Source organism: Hydra vulgaris, chromosome 04, assembly GCF_038396675.1.
Source record: "Hydra vulgaris chromosome 04, alternate assembly HydraT2T_AEP".
Taxonomy (NCBI): Eukaryota; Metazoa; Cnidaria; class Hydrozoa; order Anthoathecata; family Hydridae; genus Hydra; species Hydra vulgaris.
Genome location: NC_088923.1, coordinates 48,120,293 through 48,140,513, shown reverse-complemented (window position 1 = coordinate 48,140,513; position 20,221 = coordinate 48,120,293). Strand labels below are relative to the sequence as shown.

Genomic DNA, 20,221 nt, shown 5'->3' with positions numbered 1-20,221 from the left:
TATGGTCTTTATTATAAAAGTTATGTAGTATGTGATGTGTATAATCTATAAACTTTTTTAAATAAAAAGATACACATTATTAATAATATAGATATCAATATAGTATATCGAAATGATAAATAATAAAAAAATATTTTGACATCTATACACGTGTATACATCTATATATATATATATATATATATATATATATATATATATATATATATATATATATATATATATATATATATATATATATATCATACATCCATATATATATAATTACATATATATATATATACATTTTTTTTGTAAGTTTTACATCTATTTGGTTACACTGGTGTGGTTTGGATGGTTCTTCATAATGACATATAAATGCCATTATGAAAGAGTTGAAGCTATGTTTTAAAACCGGATGCCCTTCCTTACGTTAACATGAAGCAGGTTGTACTGGATTACATGTTACCAGTAGCCTGCTACTGGTAACTTTACTTGACATAAGGATAATCTGACCTGATGGTACTGGTAAGTCTCTTTTCGATATTATTCTCGTTTGTGCTATTATGTATATCATATATCATACATAGTTTATATATAATATGATACTACATTTTATATACTATGATATTTTATATCATAATATGATATAGTATAATATAATACGTAAATGAGATGTGCATATTATATACACATTTCTTTTACGTACGTTCGCAAAAAATATACACATATATATGTATGTAATTGTAATGTATACATATGTAAATATAAACATGTATATATACATAATGTATTTAAACATGTGTATATTTACATTGTATATTTACATATGTATATATACATTCAATATACACACACACACACACACACACACATATATATATATATATATATATATATATATATATATATATATATATATATATATATATATATATATATATATATATATATATATATATATATATATATGTATGTATGTATGTACGTAAATATAATATATACAAATGTAAATATACGTATATAAATATGTAAATATACTATATACACATCTCTTTTAAACTTTAAAAGAGATGTGTATATATGTGTATATTTCATATTTTTTGCAAACGTACGTAAAAGAGTCTTTTACGTACGTTTGCAAAAAATATGAAAAGATAGCTTACTTTTAAGCTTTTCTTTTCATATTTTTTCCTTTTGATAATAAATATTTTGCCAACTTTGACTCTGACAACTTTTTTATGCTCATTTTTAATATAAAAATTTAAAATGAGAGAATGCAATCACATGCGACCTCTAAAAAGTTCAATGGTGATTGCTGTTGGCGCAAAAAAATTATTTCGCATTTTCAGGCCAATAACTTGATGTTTCCGGTAAAGCACCCGAACGTTCCGGTGGAAAAATTCACGGACCCTGACGGAAATTCTTTTGCCTGAACATTTCAGGAATTTTACATTAAAAACATTAAAAAAACAAATAATAAAAAAAATTAAAAACAAAACAAAAAAATAAATTAAATACACAGACACAAATCATAATTCAACTAGATAAAAAACAAAATCTTATCACAATATTTAAAATATTTGTGCATAAGAATAACAATGTTTATGTGTATCTTGCGTAATAGCCAAGGTTCTCGATGATAAGACTTATTCAGTCTTCTACGAGATCCCTATAACAATATAATTTATCTTAACAAGTCCTTCATAATATTTTCAACTAATGCTTCCTTAATTTATTTATATTTTCAATTGTTTCTTTTTTTTTAACTGAGTATTATTTTTTCTGTTAAATGTATTTTATCAGTATTTGGTTAAATATAATCTTTTGTAAAGGCAGTATATTTTGCTTATATTACGATGTGAAAAATTTGTAACTAATATGTCGTTATGAAAATGTAAATAAAAAAAATAAAAATAGCTTTAAATGGGATAATGAAGTATGTTTATCGAATGGTTTTATAAAAACGAAATAAGAATTCTTGCTAAAAAAGCTTTTAAATAGTGGCTTGAATTATTTCAATTTCTTTTAGGTTTTAATTTCAGAAATTTTTGTTTAAAAATTTTAAAAAACAAATTTAAGTCACTAAGTTTAAGTTTTAATTTTTTTTTTTTCAATAGATACAATCGATTCAATCGATGTTTACGATTAATAGTAATACTTATTAATATTAATAATAATAAATACGATTGTTTTTTAGTCGATACAAATTCAACACAATGGTAGTATTCCGTATTTTCATTACCCCAACAGTTTTGTTACAGATCAAATTTGTGAAAAAGTTTTGTGACAGATGAACAATTGTGAGTATGAAAATAAATTTGTTTGTTCTCCATCAAATTTTTCAAAAGTTTTAAAGATAAAGTTTAAAAAAAAAATTTAGCCAAAAAATGTTTTAAAGTTTCAAAGCATAAATCGGTTGAGTTCCTCTTTACACACCTTTGCACGCTTTATAACCAAAGCTAAACCAACCGAAACACTAAGGCAATTACAAATCTTTGGAGAATTTTGAGGTAGCTGCAAGCAAGCAGCAGTTTTTTATTTAAGAAATGCATATATTGTTTGAGTAATAAAAAGTAAAAACTCGAAAGAAATTTTAATTTAATGAATAATGTTGACAAAAACTTAGAAATTATAACCATGTATTTTCTATTTGTTTTGATTTCCCAAAGTGTTGCATATGGGCAACACAGTGCAAACTTGATTAATGATATTATTACGGTACCAAAAGTTTCAAGCTGCAATAACCGCTATACAAATCAAACTTTTGGAATTATTACAAGTCCAAATTATCCGTATGGTTATCACGTAAATACGAAGTGTACATGGGTTATAGATATGCCAAAAGAGGATAGAGTTGTTTTGACAATTAAAAAATTCAATATTGGTCCAAAAGATAAGCTAAATATAATTGATGCAAACGATTCAACATTGTATAACCTTACTAATGACCCTGGCGATATTATATTTTCTAATAGTAATAAAGTGACAGTAGAACTAGTAAGTTCCGAAGAAAACTTCTACGGAAACCGAACGTTTTATTCTATTTTCGAGCGTGAAGGATGCGGTGGAGTACTAACAAATAAAAATGGCTACATTTCTGTGCCATCTTATGTTTACATGTCACCAACACCTCACGAATGCTCATGGACTATTCTTGCTCCTCAAAATAAAGTTTGTTTTAATTTAAGGCTAAAATGCTTCTATATTAATAGTCCTAATTTTTTGGGACTTTAATAAATTATATAATTAATAATAATTGTAATTAAGAATTTTAACCAGTTAACAACTATTTATATTCAAAAATAACTTTCAATAATAATGACTTTTTTTTTAGGTTTTATCGCTTCAATTCTTGCAATTTGATCTTCCTCCTGGGTCTTGCTTATACAGCAATATTTATATCAGAGAAGGTAGCGATGAAGCAGGATACATATTAGGTTTGAAATTACATAACAATTGTTGATATTTTGTTTAACATCTTTACTTTATTTCAATAAAGAAAAATTCTTTTGTAGGGGATTTTTGCGAAGAAAATCCTCCAATGAACCAATTAAGAACAGCAACAAACATTTTGCGTATATTATACCGAACAAGACCAAACGAACTTGCAGCGCGCACAGAACTATTACCGTCAATCAAAATGTTTTATGTACAAGAAGACGCATGTGGAGGTTTACTTGATGGATATTCAGGTTCTTTTACTTTACCTCTCAGATGGTTAGAGGATGTTTATTCGTGCAACTGGACCATTACTGTTCCACATGGTAAGCATATGACTTTGAAATTCAAAGCTTGGAAATCGTATGAATCTTCCAACGGAGATTATGATGAGTTGAGATTTATTTTACCTCAAAGAAACGTTGTTTATTGGAAATCATTAGGTAAAAATTCTCCACCTGAGAATATGTTAGTACCAAGCAATAGTTTAGTTGTGTCATTGATTTCTCATAGAACTAATAGCGCGGAAACAAAACTTCGCCTTAACTGTTTATTTCAGGCTATAGCACCTGTAGAGGAACAGTGCGTCGATATAGCTGGAAGAAAAATATTTATCTGTGACGAATGGAAATATATTGACTGTTCTTTGCGCTGCGATGGAGTGTTTGACTGTCATAACAAAAAAGACGAAAAGTATTGCTTAGAAAACATTTTAGACGAGCCAATAGCTATGCAACATGCAAACGAGGTAAAACATTTAGGTCGGTCAAGTCTTTATATTGGTATATTTACAATCACATGTTTAATAGTACTAATTGCTTTTATATCAATAACTGCAGATCGTTTTTGCCGGAAAATATTTTTACGTAAAGTAGAAAATCCAAAAGAGTCAAAACATTCAAACATATCTCCTAACCCACCCCCATATAAACAAGAAGATTATCAAATAAAAAATTCCGTTATTTCTTCATCTGTCCAAACACTTAGTAATTTTACTCAGACAAGTGAAACGGATGAACATTGTCAAGGAGAAAATCTAAACTACTTAAGATCTTACAAAAAAAAATATCGAAATGAAACATACCCTTCTCGTTCAAAAAGCAGCACCAGTTGTAATAGAAGACAGTATTCAGATTTATCAAAACGAAGTACTTTTAGCCTAAATTTAATCCCGAATCTGCGTTATCCACAAAATATAGATTTTGATAATCAAAGCATGCAAAAACGTCCATCGTGCCAATCTGCAATACCTGCCTGGGAGTTTTGTAATCAAGATAACTCAAGGTACTTATGTGCTTCTCCTCAACAGAGTTGTTTATATCCTGATTTACAAAATAATATGTTAACGTTAAATAGAACACAGTCTGAAGTACAAAAAGATAAAAGTAACTCCACAACGGAGTTGCAAAGTGAAAAAGAGAACACAAAAACATTGGAAAAACCAAGTTGTCAAGTATGGAATTATGAGTCTGATTTTGAAGAATGTTCATCGACAAGCATAAGCTCTAAACACGCTAGTGTTGAGCAACTTCTTTCAAGCGACAATGAAATGCGTGATAATTTACAAAATGCCTTATTGTTAGAGATGCTTCATGCAGATAGTGCGGAAACTTCAAATGACGCCCAGTCTTACAATGCAGACAGTATGAATACAACGAAAGAAGTCCAGTCTTCGTTTTCAGCAACATTATCAAGCGAATTGTAATTGTCAATAAAAGTTCTTCTAAAATAAAATACGACGTTGACGTAAAAATAAAATTATAAATAAATTAACAACAGTTGCGCTACGTGCAAATTGCGTACAATGTTGCATATTGTAAGCAAGTAATAGTTGCGTATATGTAAAAATAAGTTCATGTAAATAAAATTCAAAAACTTTTTTTTAAATTCTCTAGTGCTTATCAATGCATAAATTAAATTAACACTTAAATAATTAAAGTGAGAATTAAAATCCAAGTGTGAGTTATTTCTAGTTAATCTAAAATATGTTGCTAAAGTTTTTATATTAGGAAACGAAATATTTCATTACAAATTGCCAATCCACAATTAAGATTTTTTTTTTAATGGGCGAATAACAGCAACTATTTATATCAGAACATAAAATAATTTCATAAAACTATCTTTTAAATTTGTTAATCCAAAAACTAGCCCAATAAGCGACATAGGTAAGCATAGAGGCGTGAACTTCCAGGTTTTTTTTTTATTAGATTATTTATTTATTAGGTTATTTTTTTAGTTTAGAATATATTTTGCTGTTTAATAAAATAAGTTACATAAGATTATCACATAATAAAATATATAAACAAATAAGACAATTTAAAAAACAGACCGGGACTCAAAGAAGATATGGGTGATACAATACCATCACAATCTTTTCATAGAGCCCCTTGAAAAAATAAAATGTCGTCAAAATGTTCAAATAAACTGCAGATAAAAGTAAGATGTAAAAGCTTCAAATTTAAATACTCAAGGATTTAAAATATATACACCATTGCATAAATAACTACAAAAGATATGTACAATTAATTTCTCAAAGAATAAAAAAGTAAAACTATTTTGATAAAACTTAACGGAGTTCTTGTAATTCCTCCGAATTAAAAATGTGTTTTTTTGCTAGCAACTTAAATGAGTTTAATGATTTTACCATATTATCTTTTTTAGCTTCTTTTTTTTAAAATAGTTCCATATTTTTGGTCCGCGAAATGCTATTGAACACTCTGTAAACTTGTTTAGTTTCTTAGGCAATTTAAAGAAATTTGATTGGTTTGTTCTAATACTTTTCATTTATATTTTTTTTAAACTTACAATTAAAATTTACTGGAGTTAGGTTATTTGAAAACTTATACATAAAAATTAGGTGTTGATAAATATTTATTTCATAAATATTCATCATTTTCATGTCAAGCATTAAGGGTTTCGTGTGCTCCCTTCTTTTTTTTCCGTGTATAATTCTACACGCATGTTTTTGAACACTAAGTATTTTTTTAAGTTTAGTAGTTTGCGTGCTGCCCCATGTAATATTGGCATAACTGATAAAACAATGAATTAAAGAGAAGTAAATTAATTTAAGACATATAATATTAACATAAGGACGAACTCGGTACATCATGCCGATGGCTTTACTAACTTTTGATTGTAAATATTTAATATGGGGAAGCCAAGATAAATGCTTGTCCACAAGTATCCCTAAGAACTTTAAAGAGTCTTCCTGTTTTATTTCTTTATTATTTAAAAAAAGATCTGGTAGTTTTAGGGGAAGGTTTACTTCTTGCGACTTTTTATAAAATAATTTATACTTTGTTTTTTTAACGTTTAATGAGAGTTTATTTGCTTGGAACCAATCATTTATCTTATTTAATTCGAAGTTCATGTCAGCATAAAGTTGCTTGATACTATAGTTGTAAAGAAAGAGATTTGTATAATCAGCAAACATAATTGGGTTTAATTTCACTGATGCATTACTTAAGTCGTTTACATAAACTAAGAATAAGAGAGGGCTTAGTATTGATCCTTGGAGTACTCCACAGGGGACTTTAAGAATTCCGTATTCTTTTTTATGAACATATTGTGTTCTATCAGTAAGGTAACTTTTAATCCAATTGAAGTCCTTATTAATTACCCCATAATACTTTAATTTTTCTAACAAGACGGAATGATCAACAGTGTCAAAAGCTTTAGTTAGATCAATAAATATACCTAAGGTAAATTTATTTTCATTAAAGCCATTATTTATTTGATCGACTAATTCAATAATCGCATGTTCAGTTGAAAGATTTTTCTGAAATCCGAATTGTTTTGGATAAAAAAAATTAAATGCTCCTCCGCGGTTAAATGCTCCTCCGAGGTGCTCGTGAGAAGACCAATGATCTTAAGGCACCTTGATAACTAATAGTAGGCTCAGATGAATTTTGGATTCAAATTTAAGATCTATATTTGACAAAATTTAAATTCAAATTTGAGTTTCAAATTTTATCAAATTTGGACATGAGTTGTTGCCCTGGGCGCAAACGATCGAGGAGCGCTAAAAAAAACGCTCCATTTTTTTATAAAAATATACTAAGTTTTTTTTTGCAAAAAAATTGTAAGTTTAGCACTATGGGTTTTTAAGCATTCAAATAAAATTTCCATTTTGTCGAAATTATGCCCGAGGAAATTGCAGTATTGCAATCATTACTGCATGCCCAAGAAAATTACATGAAACGCTAATTCTTTTCCAACGAGAATTATGCAAATTGATTTTAATTGTCTAACGGGAATTGTTTGTGCAACAATCGTTACATTTCGGAAGCCTATAAAGTATAGAAATAAAATTAAATCACTACGTCTTATTTGGAAAAGACGTGTTTTGAAAAACTAATAGCAATATACTTTAAAAAACTCAAGAATTACGGTCTTATTTTTCAAAAATCCAAAATCTCAACATGGAGTTTAACAATCATCCAAGGTCATTTGTAAAACTAAATATAAAATTAAAAAAAAATAACTCAACTGAACTTGCAATTATTCAGTTTGTAAGGAAAATCTCTAATTCTTTTTAAAATTTATAATTTTATAAGAACATTAGGCACAGAGGCGATTCTACAAATAAAATGAGAGGAGGAGACGGGGTGGGGGCGAATCCTTAAAAAGTACCAACTGGTTCCTAAAATGAAAAAAAGATCTTCAAAACTAAAATTCACTCGACTAAAATTTGTCAAATACCCCGACTAGACTATATTCCTCAAAAAACCGACTAAAACTTGAAAATTACCTTCTTTGGGTGGGTGGAGGTTGGTAGGTGTCGCATTCCCCCACCCCCTCTTCTTTTCTTCGTTAGATAAAAAACTTTCGTAAATAAATTTTATAAAGCCTTAAATCTCTAAACTCTATTTGACTATAAATGATGAACTTCAAAAAGTGGTTTTGTTAATCAAATTGGTTCAAATGCAACAAACTAACCCTAAATATAAACAAAATGGATTCTTATTCATTCCCTCAACAAAAAACCGTTCCGTACCCAAAAAGATGCTGCAAATATTTATCGATCAAATTGAAATAAAAATGGATTTGGTGATAAAATTTTTAGGTGTTTATCTTGACGGAAACATCACATGGAAACAACATATTAGTCTGAAAGTATTTGAATCTTATGCAACACCAGAATATATTTAAATAAAAAATGTTTAACACAACTTTATTACTCATTTGTTCAGTTATATAATTTATGCAACTACTGCCTGGGGTAGTACAGAAAAAAATGTAAATAATACGTTTTTACCGGCGGCAAAAACACGCTACGCGTTTAACTAATTTTGCAGATCGATTCTCAGGCACAAGAATATTTTTTATGGATATGAGAATACTTAATGATACGAATTAAATGTATTTAATTTTTTTTGTTTCATTTATATGCGAAAAAACGGTTCATGCCCTTTAGTTTATAATGATTTATTTATTTTGAAATCCATAAACAAATTCACCTTAAGAAATAATAATTTTATAAATTACCCGTTTTGTAAAACAAGGTTTAATCAACTTTGTATTCCATATTGTGCACCATATCTCTGAAATAGGATTGTTTTGCCAAACTTTGATTTTTCGATTTCTTTTTCAGGTTGGTAAAGAGCAACTTGTTCTTGAAAAGGAAAAAAACCGAAGTCTTTGTGGAAGGTTCAGCCAAAGCTCGTCTCGGCAAAGGGGCGGGTTCAGGAAAAAAAGCCAGTTAGATTTTAAAACACCCTATCAACCATTTGCGATTAGCATTAAATTAGTAGGTTCTCAATTCCAACCTAACGGACAACGTTTATGTGCTCAAGCGGGATCTAAACTCATAACCCTTGGGTTGTGAGTATAACGCTCTAACCACACTGCACCGCGGCTATGATTGATTTAATTGATTTGATTCCTTGAAATGCACCCACAATGCACCGCGGCTATGATTTCTCGAAAGTTGAAAAACAATTGCTCTTAAGTTGAAAATTTTAGTTACAAAAACAATGTTTCGAAAGATATTGATATTAATTTGACAAAATTTTAAAAGACCAAATTGAAATTTGACAAAATTTGAATAAATTTGAAGTTCGAATTTGAGTCAAATTCAATTTTGACAAATTTTGAACACTTTGAATTCGATTTCCCAAATTCTAAAAATTTAAGTTTGAATAAATTTGAATGACTTCGACCTACCTAATTAATAATAATAATAATAATAAAAAATTAAAGCGAGAACTTATATTTTTGAAACTTATATTTAATTATAGTTTTTGACTTTTTCTTTTTTTTTCTTAAAGTTCATTTGCTTTGCTGTTTAATAAAAATTAATCAACGTACATATATACAAGAAAGAAAAAAACGTCCGTAGAACGAAGAAGAGCAGCCGTGGCGCAGTGTTAGTGTACTTGCCCAGAGGTGGTTCAAACCCCACCTCTGGGCAAGTTTTGCGACATCGGTTAGGAAGGAGGTGTGAACTTCCAATTATATGCTCATCCGCGGTGCTCTGTGATAATACCGTAAGGACTTCTTGGGGTACCTAAATAAAATTAAAAAAAAAAAAAAAGAAGGCTGTAAAATCTTGTCAACAAGCACCTTTTTGTTTATTCAATATAAAATATAAACTTTTATTTTTTACAATGATCTATATGAAATAAAGAATTAAACAGACTCAAGCTCAAGAATTAAACAGACTCAGTTCAAAGAAGATGATGATGACAACACGTCATCGCAATCTTTTCATAGAGTCCCTAAATATTTTCAATAGAATATTAATATTAATATTAATATATAATAGATATTATTTTTTTAACGGGCATGAAACTGCTGCGCTTATCAGTAAATTAAATAAAGATAAAAAAACTGAAAAAATAAAATCAAATAGCTTCAGAGTTGCTCAAGCACAAATGATTCTTACATTTTAAAAATTTATTTTTTGATTTGAAATTTAAATGAACTTAATGACTTTCCCATACATTTAAATCCTTTTTTAATAATATCCCGTTTATTTAGACCTCGATATGCAATGCTACATTCAGTATATTTATTAAAGTTTTGAGGCAGTTTATATGTAACTTATATTTGCTCTTAAATAATAGTTTTCATTTCTATTTAGTTATTAAGGTTTTCAGGAGAGAGATTATTGTTGAATCGATACATAAAAATTAAATGCTGAAAGATATTTATTTCAAATATATCCATCATTTTCAAATCATTCATTTAGGTTTAGCGTGTTCACGCTTATTTTTAGAGTAAATGATTCGAATCATTTTCTTTACATTTTACTTTACAATCATTTATAAATCCGTGCAGAATTCTGCACGCATGTTTTTGCAAACTATACATTTTATAACTTTACAGACCTGATTACTTTTTTTTGACTGATTTTGGTACCAAAATCATTAAAAAAATTTTTTTATTTATTTTTGTAATACAATGAATTCTAAATGGAAATTCAAAAATAATCTTTCTACTTTATTTTATTTTTTGAAAAAGTTTGAAAACAATTTAAGTAATAGTTAAAAAATCGTATATTTTTGAAAGCCACTGTATCGTGACTTTATATTTTTGAAAGCCACTGTATCGTGACTTTACATTTTTGAAAAAAATTAGTAAAGCTGTATTAAAAGAAACTCTATTTAAATTGCTCGGAACGTCATCCATAAAATTTCTCTTGAATTACATTTTGACCAAAAATTTTAACTTCGTGCCTACATATCTCATTATTGATATTTTTAAGATTTTAGTCATTTTGACATATTCATATTATAAAACATTTTCAATTTTGACAAACCTACGTCCCACTCTGAATAGCTTACACTAGTATATGGGATTTGTAGAAACATTGTAATTTAACACAGCCTATCAAATAAATAACTATCGCATTTATTTACGTAAATAAATGTAACATAATGATGTAAGTACATCGTTAAACTGATTATTTTATATCTGTACGTGTTATTTATTTTTTCAATGTTTTTCAAAGTAATTTTTGTGGTTTTGAACAAATTTGGTAACCTTTTATATTTTACCATTATTTTATGTAATGCTTTGTAATACTATAAAATAAAAGATAATATTTACTTCCAATAATATTTATATTATAATATATCAGTAGGGTTATATCAGTTTTACCATGTTTTTCCTAGAACGCGTCATGTATAATTGACTTTACAATTATTTGACAGAAAACAATTTTTTATACGGTAAACAATTTGAATTTAAAAAAAAAACACTCAATCGACCATGCTATAATTAAGCTAGTTGCTCATATATCTAATGCTTTTAGTAATGATTGCTTTACGTTAGCAGTTTTTATTGATCTTTCTAAAGCTTTTGACACCATAAATTACGACATTCTTCTAAAAAAACTTGAAGTGTATGGATTAAAAAAATAACAACTTACTTTGGTTTAAAGATTATTTATCTAACAGAAAGCAATATATTCAGTATGAAACAACAAAAACAACAAATAGCGCCTTGCGGGGTTTCCCAATTAAATTTTGTTCCTTCAATTACAAATACGGCACTTAATATTAACATAACGGCTTTTGAAAGATTTAAAACAACCCTTCTCCAACAACTCTATTTTGGGACCAAAGAGATAACGAGGCATCCATTTCATAAAAAATCAAATTGGTCTCCCCCTATTACGAATAACAAAACTACTATAAGTTATTCTAATTACTATAAGATATTCAAAGTTGAACTTTTCAAGTTTAATCTTATTTGTGGATAACTCCAATTTTTTTTATTCACATAGAGACATTAAGACACTTTTTAACATACTTAACAAAGAATTACATAAAATAAACAAGTCGTTCAGGTGTAACAAACTCTCTTTGAATGTCAAAAAGTCCAAATTTATCTTATTTCATTAACCAAATAAAAGTGAATATATTCCTCTTTAAACTACCTGATCTCAAAATAAATAGTACTAATATAAAAAGAGAAACTTTCATAAACTTTCTAGGTGTGGTCTTGGATGAAAATTTGTCGTGGAAGCTCCATATAAGCACATTAGAGAGAAAGCTCTCAGGAAACATTTCATTAATGTATAAAGCAAAACCTTTCCTAAACATCATTTTTTGAAAAAGTTTATACTTTTCATTAATACATAGTCACCTAAGCTATGGTAACATGGCCTGAGCAAGCACAAATTATACTAAGCTTAAAAAACTCTACAGTAAACAAAAACTGTAGAATTGTCTTTGGAATAAGTAAAAAAGTATCTTGTGAATCTCTCTTATGCAAACTTGGAGCGTTGAATGCATACAAAATTAACATACATCTTGTTTTACAGTTTGTGTACAAAATAAAATATGGACTATCACCGCCGATATTCAACCCTATTTTAGCGAAGTAAGTCATAAATACCCTACTAGATTCTCATATAACAACTTTTTCATCCCAAAATTTACATTTAAGTCAAATTAATACTTAATCCAACACCGCAGACCTTATTTGTGGAAAATTTTCCCCAGATTGTTACTATCAAAAGAAATACATTTAAATCTGAACCAAAGCGTTTTTTATCTACGGATTTTTCTTTTTCTTTTTTTTAGTAAAAAAAAAAAAAACTTTATTTATTTGTTCTAAATTTTACAAAACGAATTTATAAACAGTTATATCAATTATGAAACGTAGTTTTACACATCTTATATATATTTTATCACAAGCATTTATCACGATTTTATATATTTTATTGTAAAAAACGACCTGTAATAAAGCCACAATGGGGCTCGGTGATAAGACAAACTGATGTCTTCTTGATCTAGCCATTTGTTTGATTATTTATGTTATAGTATAATAAAAGAGTAACTTTCTACGGCAAAATTAAAAAAACGTTTTATCATTGAATATTATGATGTCAAAACATTATATTAATGCAATTGTCAAAACTTGTCATATATATTAAGAGTTCAAACAAAAGTATAATTTTATATAAATATTTATGAATGTATATACATTCATAAATATTTTGTAACTTTTTAAAAGAAAAAACAAGAAATGATAGTTTAAATTGCGCTGGGTTTGCAGCTTTAAATTGGACCAGCCGACCGGGAAATATCCAACCGGCCTAGCCCACCACTGGCCACAGAGTTCGAAAAGCCTAATTCTTAGTTTTAGAGTTGTACCCTTATTATTTGATTACTGAAAATGTTCCCATATTACTACCAATGAGGAACAAGAGCTAAGAAGACTTCGTTATACTTTATTACATAATACCCATAGCCGGATGATTATAATATGCAGTCATATAACAAAATATATATTTATAACTTATAAAAGTTAATGCTTTAATTTTTTTTAATACCTATACTATTTTATATATATATATACATATACATATATATATATATATATATATATATATATATATATATATATATATATAATATATATATACATATACATATACATATATATATATATATATATATATATATATATATATATAGAACCCTGAGATGTTGTCCGACAGTTTTTTCGATATTTTGTTGACAAAAAGTAAAAATTAAAATGCTAGACCGGAATTTTTTTTTTTAATAATGATAGACTGCCTGCCCCAACCAAACCCTCAGTCGATGTAGCAGCACTCCCTTGCGGGTCAGGCTATTTGTCAGTCGATGTAGCAGCACTCCCTTGCGAGTCAGGCTATTTGTCAGTCGATGTAGCAGCACTCCCTTGCGAGTCAGGCTATTTGTCAGTCGATGTAGCAGCACTCCCTTGCGAGTCAGGCTATAAGATAGTCGATGTAGCAACACTCCGCGCATGATTTACAGTAAAAAAAATAAAAATAAAAACATTTTATTAAAAAAAATAAAAATAAAAACATTTTATTAAAAAAAATAAAAATAAAAACATTGTTTATATTGTTAAAAACATTCAAAATGTTATAAAAACATTCAGAATGTTTTTAAAAACATTCTGGTCAATTAAATTTGCGTTTTTGTGGTTTTTTTAAAAAACGATTAATTTGTAATTAAATTAATGGTTTTTACTTTCGTCCAACACGGAAATGTTGGACGAAAGTCAAAATTAATTAAAAGTGACGTAAGTGTTGGCGTAAGAATCACTAATATCCAACCCCTCTCCCTAAACCCAACAAACTATAGAAATATATATATATATATATATATATATATATATATATATATATATATATATTTATATATATATATATATATATCCATCTAGTCTGCGTGACGTCACATCGTAATAAAAAGTTCTTTTTTGAAATTAACCATCTTTATTTGGGGGAAAACAAACTAAAAAATCCATAGCGGTTTGTTGAGTACTTTTTTTAAAAAATGTCAAAAAGTTGTTGTTTTGTTGGTTGCACTAACAATATTAAAAAAAATCATGAACTTAAGTTTTCTAGTCTTCCTCAAGATGAAGTACTTCGAAGAAAATGGCTAAATGCGATAAATCGTGCTGCAGATAATAGTGCATGTAGGAAGCAGTGATCTCTTAAGTCTTCTAATGTTTATGTTTGTTCTGCACATTTTATTACTGGTGGGTAACTTTTACTTTGCATCTTAAATAAGTTTTGATAAATACTTATACAAATGTCAGTACTTTCTATACCACAATATTTACAATTGTTTAGGTAAAAGAGAACTTTTTGAAAAACATCCGGACTCAATTTTTCAATCTTTGATACTGAAAAACTAAGTTCCCCTCAAGAAAAATTAATATTAATAGAATTAATACAGTCAATAGAAGAACAAGTAGACAAAGTAAAAATTATTTTTATATTTCAAATCATTTTTAATAATACTCTAATTTTTTGTTTTGAAATGCTATGTTTTAGTTTTGTTTTTGATGATTTTTTTTTAAACAGATTTGGTTGTTCCTGCATGTAAGAAACTAAAACTTTTTGATAAATCTAACAGAGAAGAAGTTGATTTTGTAATTGAAAAAAAGAACTTATGTAGTAAAGGTCATTAATATTTAATAATGAAGTAAATTAGTTAACTTTATTGATATTTTAAATGAATGACAATGTGTTGTACCTGTAATGTAAATGAATAAAAAAATACTCTGAAAATATTTTATTCAATTTTTCAGAAATCAGTAATTCTGCATACACAGAAAGTTTTTAGAACAATTTTCTAGCAAGAGTTTTGAGAAACAAGGTATTATTTTAAATTCTATAGAAACAATGTTTTGATTTTAGTTTTAACTTCATGCCTTATGTTTAAAAAAAGACATGGTAAATAATAATGATTTTTAAATAACATTAATTTTTTTTATATAGAATTTTGTCCTTCTACATCAAATAAGGAACAATTAGAACAAAGTTCAAACAAAAATTTAAGTAGTTCTACATGTAACGAAAATCTTTTAAAACAATGCTCTAGCAAAAGTCTTAGAGAAGGTATTGATTATTGTATCCAGATTTATATATTCTTTTATTTTCCTTAAAATTTTGATTTTTCTTTCCCAGATTTCAGTGTTTCTATACCTTACAGAGTTACTATAAACAATGCTTTAGCAATAGTTTTAGTATAGATATGAATAGAGCATACAATTACTATTAAATTAAAAATTAGCTTATTTTTATATTTTGCAAATAATAAACAATTATTCTCAAGAATTTATTTTCCAATAAATAATGAAAATTTTTTCAATCCATCATCTGATAAATCTAAAACAAAATATTGTAAAGTTTTGTGATTTTTTTAAAAACAGTTACTAATAACATTTTTAAAGAAATAATATTGAAGTTTGCAAAAAAAGGTTCACAATGTTTGTTAGTTTTTTTAATTTTTCTGTGTTAACAGTATGTTTATTATTTAAATTGCAGGTTTTTAATAATTTTTTTAATTATTATTTGCTAAGTTAATTTTTTTTCAAACATCTCCTAGCTGATATATATATATATTTTTAAAGTCATAAGAATATTGTATAATTTATATTAAATGACAGTTTGTTATATATAAAATTATTTGTGTGTGCTGAGTAGAAAAAAATATTATATAGGAAAGATCACGTTCTTCAAGATTTGTTTAAGATTTTTTGTTACTACTTCAATTAAAAATGAAGTTTAAATGGATGGTATTAGGCTTGAAACAGATATTAGTTTAGAATATGGAAATGTTAATAGGCAAGTTAATCGTTGCAGAAATGAAATTTATAATCAATAAAATGCTAGAAATGCTGCTTGACAAGCAGCAAATAATTCGAACCCATATGAGGAAAGCTTGGTCAGGCGAGTTGAAAATAATCGTTGCAGAAATGAAATAGATAGACTTAGGCAAGATGAAATTAATAGTCAACAAAATACTAGATATGCTGCTAGGTATGCAAGTATGCATTTTATAGCAAGAAATAATACTATTCCAGATTGTAATTATTTAGGAGAAATGAATTGTATTTGTCCGCATTGTGGTGCTAAGAAATTTCCTGATGAAACACATTTTTTATATTGCCATAATGGAAAAGTAGTTTTATCGCAACCTTCACCATTTCCACAAGATTTACAAGATTTATTTAAAAAAAATTATGCAGATGGAAATGCCAATCTGAATTTTTTTAAATAAAATTAGAAATTATAACGCCTGTCTTTCTTTTGCTTCATTTAAAGCTAATGTAGTTCAACCCATGAATCATGGGTCGCCATGTTTTGAAATATGTGGTCAAGTTTTTCATCGTTTATGTAATCTTAGGCCAAATCAAGATATTCCATTGACATATTGTCAACTATACATCTATGATCCACTTTCAGCAGTAAATTTTATAATGCGACAATGTGGTAATGATCTTTGCTTAAATGATTTAATGTTTTGATTGCAAACTATTATTAGTAAAGAGAACTCAATTTCTCCTGCATTTAAAAACATAGTTGAAGTGAAAGATGAAGAAATTTGCCGAGCAGCTATAGAAGGTTGCTCAGTCTCAGTTTTTAAAAAGTCTTTACTTGAAGGTCAAAATAGACATTGCTATAATCTCCCTTCACATGGTGATGTTTCAGTTGTATTTGTTGGCAAAGATGGTGCTCCATCTGCGTCCAGGGATGTTGTTATCTACCCAAGAGGTCATCTTCTCAAAACTACATCAAGTATGTCTGCCAACTTAGATCCTATGGTTTATTCTCTATTTTTTCCAAGGGGTGATGTTGGTTGGCATAATTAAATGGTTCACAACCCTGAATGTGCTACATTGGTTAGAAATCATGTTACATTATCTTAGTATTACAATTATAGACATTCAGTTAGACAATTAACCTAAACAACGAAGCGAGCAGAGTGATGCCTTACACAAACATGTAAACAACCTTAGAAATGATCATAATATTAGACCAGGACGTGTTGTAGTTTTGCCATCAACAAAGTAGGAAGTCCTAGAGCTTTATTTAATTTAATTTGTTTAAATATAGTAGCTTTAATATAAAAATGTTTGTTCCAGGTTTTTTACTTTTCTGTTTTCAAATTTTCAAAAACTAAGCAACTTAGCTAACCAAGTTTTGAGCTGAAAACTATTTTTTCGAGCAATTAGAAATAGGTGAAAGGATTTTTAGTCACTTCAGATCACTTTGTTGTTATTTTTTGTTATTATTAAAAGGGTTAATAATCATAAAAAATTTTAGGCAGTAGAACTGGTACTGATTTTAGTAAGTTTGCTATTTTTTTTAATTTTGTATTGAGTATATTCTTTATAAGATATATTTTCATGTATTTAACATGGAAAACTATCTGTAATTTGTTGACAAGTAAGTTTATATACATAAATGTGCCTATATATCAGTATATTTTATATTTCTCTGCATATGAATATTTTCTTTTAGAAAATATTAATATACACATACTCTTGAATTCCTTTATTTTTTTTATTACTTAAGAGTAAAATATACTGACTGATATTGCTTTATTTTTTACACTTACAGTCTAGATTCTTTGTTAAATTAGAATTTATTGATGTAAATAAAAATTGTTTTATTTTTGATAAACAGCATGTATATATATATATATATATATATATATATATATATATATATATATATATATATATATATATATATATATATATATATATATATATATATATATATATATATATATATATATATATATATATATATATATATATATATATATATATATATATATATATATATATATATATATATATATATATATATATATATATATATATATATATATATATATATATATATTATATATATATATAGACACACACACACACACTTAAAAAAAGACATGGATTTCAATTAATCTTAAGTTAAAATATAGTCTTTAACTAGAAAAGATCACAATTTGTAAGATTCTTTCACATTTATTTATTATCCAATTGTAACACTAGTAATACTACTGGTAGTATGTTTAAAGAATACAGTGAAATTGAAATGGCTATTAATAGGCGAAGAACTTATTTGTGTTTTAATTCTAATAGGAAAAAATAATTGTTGTCTGAATGTAAGAGATAGAGCTAGGCAAGATGAAATTAGTCATTGTTGAAATGTAAAATATGCTGCTCGGCAAGCATAAAACTTACTTGCCAGAATTCAATGTCAAGCAGTGTTAATGTTTGTTTATTTTTTTATAAATTCAAACATAATTATATTCTTTTTTTTTAGTTACCTTTGTCATCACTTGATTAGTTTGCTTACCATTGAAATATGGTTTTAATTTTGTAAATTTAATGATACGAAATTTACTCTATTAATCATTAGTCAACAGTTAGAGAGAAGCTGGAACTTCAAATTATAAAGGTAAAAATAATTTTGTTTACTGGTGACTTAATAAAACCAGTTAATATTATTTATTGCGTGCCCTTTACTTTTTTTAATATGCTGCTTTGGAAACACTTTCTTTCTCTCCCTCTCTCTCTTAGATGAGAGTTAAATGAGAATTAGTACAGGGAGCATCAATAAAACATGTAATTACTGAGCTCTTACGTATTTCTAAATACCACAATTGATAATGACTATGTATATAAAATATTTTACGCGTTGCTTGCTATTTTATGATGTAATTATTCAAATTGTTTAACCTTAGTTGTTCAATATTGTAGCAAATAAAATCTTTTTTAGTTCAAGTATTTTAGTTGATAAAGTATCTTATTAATTTGTGGTGTTATTTAGCCGTGTTTTTACGTTAAGTTGTCTAGCCTTTTTATAATCTTTTCTTTTTTAATTATTTTGGAAAGACATAGTAACATCTGTAATATGTGCTTACAAATATCTTATGCTATGCGCTATTGTTTCTGTGTTTTGTGTTGATAGAGCTGGGCTGTTAAAGCTATTTTTTCAATTCTTTATATTTTCTGTTATATTATTATCTTCTATATTCTACTAACAATAAAATGCAAATGATACTTTGGTAATTAAAAATTGTAATTATTTTTCATTTCTCTTTTTAGGTGTTGGCAGGCTTCACTTAACTTTCTTTTTATGGTACCTGCTGTGTGTAACAGATTTTAAAAAGAACTTAACGATGTTAATGTAGTCTTTTTTTGTCGTTAACTATAAGCAATGATTTAATTACTAATAACCCGTATTACGGGTTGCTTACTGCTAGTATTATTTAATTAAAGTTCATGTTATAAATAAAATAACAAGAATTATGCTTTTCGTTAGTTTAAAGCAATATGAAGTGTTGTTATTTTGTGTCAGTAACTAAAAACGTATTGTGTTGAACTTCGTAATGTCGAGGAAAATGGCTCTGCCTTACACACTGATATGACCTATGTCAGTTGTAAATTACTTGAATAATGTTAAATAATTGGTAATTTTTTTCACCTCATATTTTTTATGTTAATTTGACAGATGGTTTAATTTTTTTAATTTGAAGGCGTTTTTCTAAAAG

The 20,221-nt window shown here is 27.2% G+C and overlaps 1 protein-coding gene and 1 long non-coding RNA gene across 2 annotated transcripts; both read left to right on the top strand.

Annotated features, from left to right (window-relative positions):
• Nucleotides 1-2,238: 2,238 nt before the first annotated feature.
• Nucleotides 2,239-5,306, top strand: LOC100203247 (uncharacterized). The gene is made up of 3 exons (XM_065796514.1): nucleotides 2,239-3,152; nucleotides 3,316-3,418; nucleotides 3,497-5,306. The coding sequence occupies exons 1-3, from the start codon at nucleotides 2,583-2,585 to the stop codon at nucleotides 5,122-5,124; spliced, it is 2,301 nt and encodes a 766-aa protein (XP_065652586.1). The 5' UTR covers nucleotides 2,239-2,582; the 3' UTR covers nucleotides 5,125-5,306.
• A 9,295-nt stretch (nucleotides 5,307-14,601) lies between these two features.
• Nucleotides 14,602-20,161, top strand: LOC136079859 (uncharacterized). Its single transcript, XR_010638277.1, has 7 exons — nucleotides 14,602-14,906; nucleotides 15,001-15,130; nucleotides 15,235-15,333; nucleotides 15,462-15,529; nucleotides 15,652-15,771; nucleotides 18,991-19,125; nucleotides 19,776-20,161. It is a non-coding gene; the product is annotated as an uncharacterized LOC136079859 (long non-coding RNA).
• The last annotated feature ends 60 nt before the right edge of the window (nucleotides 20,162-20,221 follow it).

Bases quoted from the DNA above. Each gene is read 5' to 3' on its own strand.
- LOC100203247 (XM_065796514.1), top strand. From the start codon at position 2,583: ATGAATAATGTTGACAAAAACTTAGAAATTATAACCATGTATTTTCTA. The intron at 3,153-3,315 runs GTTTGTTTTAAT...CTTTTTTTTTAG, and splicing joins TTCTTGCTCCTCAAAATAAA to GTTTTATCGCTTCAATTCTT. The intron at 3,419-3,496 runs GTTTGAAATTAC...ATTCTTTTGTAG, and splicing joins TGAAGCAGGATACATATTAG to GGGATTTTTGCGAAGAAAAT.